Source organism: Ictalurus punctatus, chromosome 20 (assembly GCF_001660625.3).
Source record: "Ictalurus punctatus breed USDA103 chromosome 20, Coco_2.0, whole genome shotgun sequence".
Taxonomy (NCBI): Eukaryota; Metazoa; Chordata; class Actinopteri; order Siluriformes; family Ictaluridae; genus Ictalurus; species Ictalurus punctatus.
In genome coordinates this window covers 21,872,727-21,875,045 of record NC_030435.2, presented here as the reverse complement: position 1 = coordinate 21,875,045, position 2,319 = coordinate 21,872,727, and the positions used below count along the sequence as shown (strand labels likewise).

Sequence of the window (2,319 nt, the reverse complement as noted above, 5' to 3'; positions counted from 1 at the left end):
TGGGTTCCAGGATCCAGCTGTTACCTGCTGCCCTGAAGGCAGAATATCTTCCCATCCATCCCACGCTCCATGTCTTGCACACTTGAATGTTTTCCTGCTCTCACACACTTCAACGGATCAGTTGAATCAGGTGAGTTAAAGCACGAAAGCACGAAGGAGTTTCTCCAGGACCAGGCTTGAGAATCTGTCATTTAATCAATGATTTAATCATCTTTTCTTTTAATACGCACTGAGCTGATTTCACCACCAGATGGCGCCACTACACAAGCCAAGTCCTGTAACAGTACTCAACATGTAGCTTTAAATTTTTTTACAAATGTTATAAGGTAACCCAAAAGTGGTGGTAAACTGGGATTTTGTCTTTTAAACTAAAACACTAAGGAGGTTTTATTTCCTGATGCTGATCATGGATTGTTAATCTTAGATTAAAATTTATTGGGGTGGGGGGGGGGGTGGGGGGTGGGGGGACCACAAAGCACTAGAGAGGTGAGTTGATTTGGACATTCGTGTGACATTTCGAAACAACTTTAAAGCAAATATTTGACATGATGCAAGACATTTCTGTGCATTATTACTTCCTCAGTTGTGTAATGTTCCTTTGTGGTGTAATGTTCCAGGCTGTGTGTGACACCTAACTGTCCTTTCTGTCCAAGACGTCTAAACAAAATCAGGGAATATTTGTTGGTTCTTGATTGATGTTTGTTTGATTATTTGTTCTTATAATAATCTGATGTATATATTATTCAAATTATATATATATGTATATATGGTATGGTATTGTCTGATATCTTAACTGATATTGATGAATTCATGTACTCGTGTATCATGTAATAATGATGTTATAATAAACCTGGACGTTTGTTTTGTTTTGTTTTTAAATCAACAGGAAAGAAAATAAATAATAAAATAATAAACCATATGTATAAACCAAGATTAAATCTACAAGTTTAGATTTGTGTTTGAGATAATGACTAATGAGTAAAATAAGAAAAGGGTTTATATTATGTTTGGGGTTTTTTTGTTTTTGTTTTTTTGTTATGTTGGAACTTTGAAGCTCAGAGTGGGAGGAGCCTAAACAAAGAAAGGTGGGGGGGGACACGATTTCCTCAAATCTGATTGGTCAGCTGAGTGTTCCTGCTGCGCGCACGTGACCCCACTTTTTCACCCTCTGTATACACACACACACAGAGTCGCTCTAGTGGTTTAAATAAAAAAAAAAAAAACACAACACCGAGGTGGCGTCTTTTTTCCTCTCCAGCACGCAATGACGCGGTTGTGTTGAAATCGCGGCGTTAAAGCGCGTCTCTCTCCTCCGGGTCCCTGTTACCGAAGCCGCGATCGTTGCGCCATGGCGGCCGCGCCGCTGACGAAGCGCTCGGGGACGGACCACGCACGGAGGCGCGCGGACCCCCGCAGGAGGCAGGCTGCGCTGTCGTTCCTCAGCAACATTTCTCTGGACGGGCGGCCCGTGCGCGGCGACGCGGACGCTCCCGGAGAGGAGGACGGCTCTCTGGAGGCGAGGAAGACACGCAGCCCGGTCACCGCCGCCGAGGAAGAAGAAGAAGAAGAGGAGGAGGAGGAGGAAGACGAGGAGGAGGAGGAAGACGAGGATGACGAGGCCCAAACTCCGAGAAGGCGCGCGAGCTTCGCCATCGGCGCGAGCCCTCCCGCGGACGCGCAGGTCTTCCACGCGCAGGTCTTCGGCTCGCCGTTCGCCGCCGCGCGCGGCCGCCTGCACACGTTCACTCAGGGACTTCCGCCCGCCGCGTGCTGCAGGCAGCAGAGCTCGTGCTGCCCTGAGGGAGGAGGAGCAGGACACATCAGCACCTCCACTGTCGAGCTGCACAAGTCCAGGTACCTCACTAATCCTCAATGCACCTTCATCTTTATTTATTTATTTTTTATTAAAAAGAAGGAAAAAAAATTTTTTTATGACGTGTTAAAAATCAGATGCGTCGCTTGGGATGCGAGCGCGTGCTTGCAAGATCTAATTCCAGTCTGGACAATACGGTCACGTGAGTGTGAGTGTGTGTGTGTGTGTTTTAATATAGATTTCACTTCACACCGTGTGTATTTTCTAACATTAATTATGCACGCTAATTCATTTATTCTAATAAGAGCAGCGTTATTATGCTGGCTGTAGCCCCGCCCCCTTTTGTCATCCGGCGCACTCATTGGCTCTTCACTCATAAACTCACATCAAAGGAAAACTCCACCCAGGACCTGGTCTTAATCTTTATAATCAACCTGATCCTCCGTGGCATCTGGGATGCTTTTTTGTTGATATGTTTGGTCAATTTTCACTTCAATTAAACACTT

At 45.6% G+C, this 2,319-nt stretch overlaps 1 protein-coding gene across 2 annotated transcripts in view; it reads left to right on the top strand.

Moving 5' to 3' along the window:
- The first annotated feature begins 1,157 nt into the window (after positions 1–1,157).
- Positions 1,158–2,319, top strand: part of cables1 (Cdk5 and Abl enzyme substrate 1) — a 36,089-nt gene continuing 34,927 nt past the window's right edge. For both annotated transcript variants that reach the window (XM_017495628.3, XM_017495630.3), the window contains exon 1: positions 1,158–1,854. In XM_017495628.3, coding sequence (XP_017351117.1) covers positions 1,349–1,854 — 506 coding nt within the window. In that variant the 5' untranslated portion in view covers positions 1,158–1,348. The remainder of the gene's footprint in view (positions 1,855–2,319) is intronic.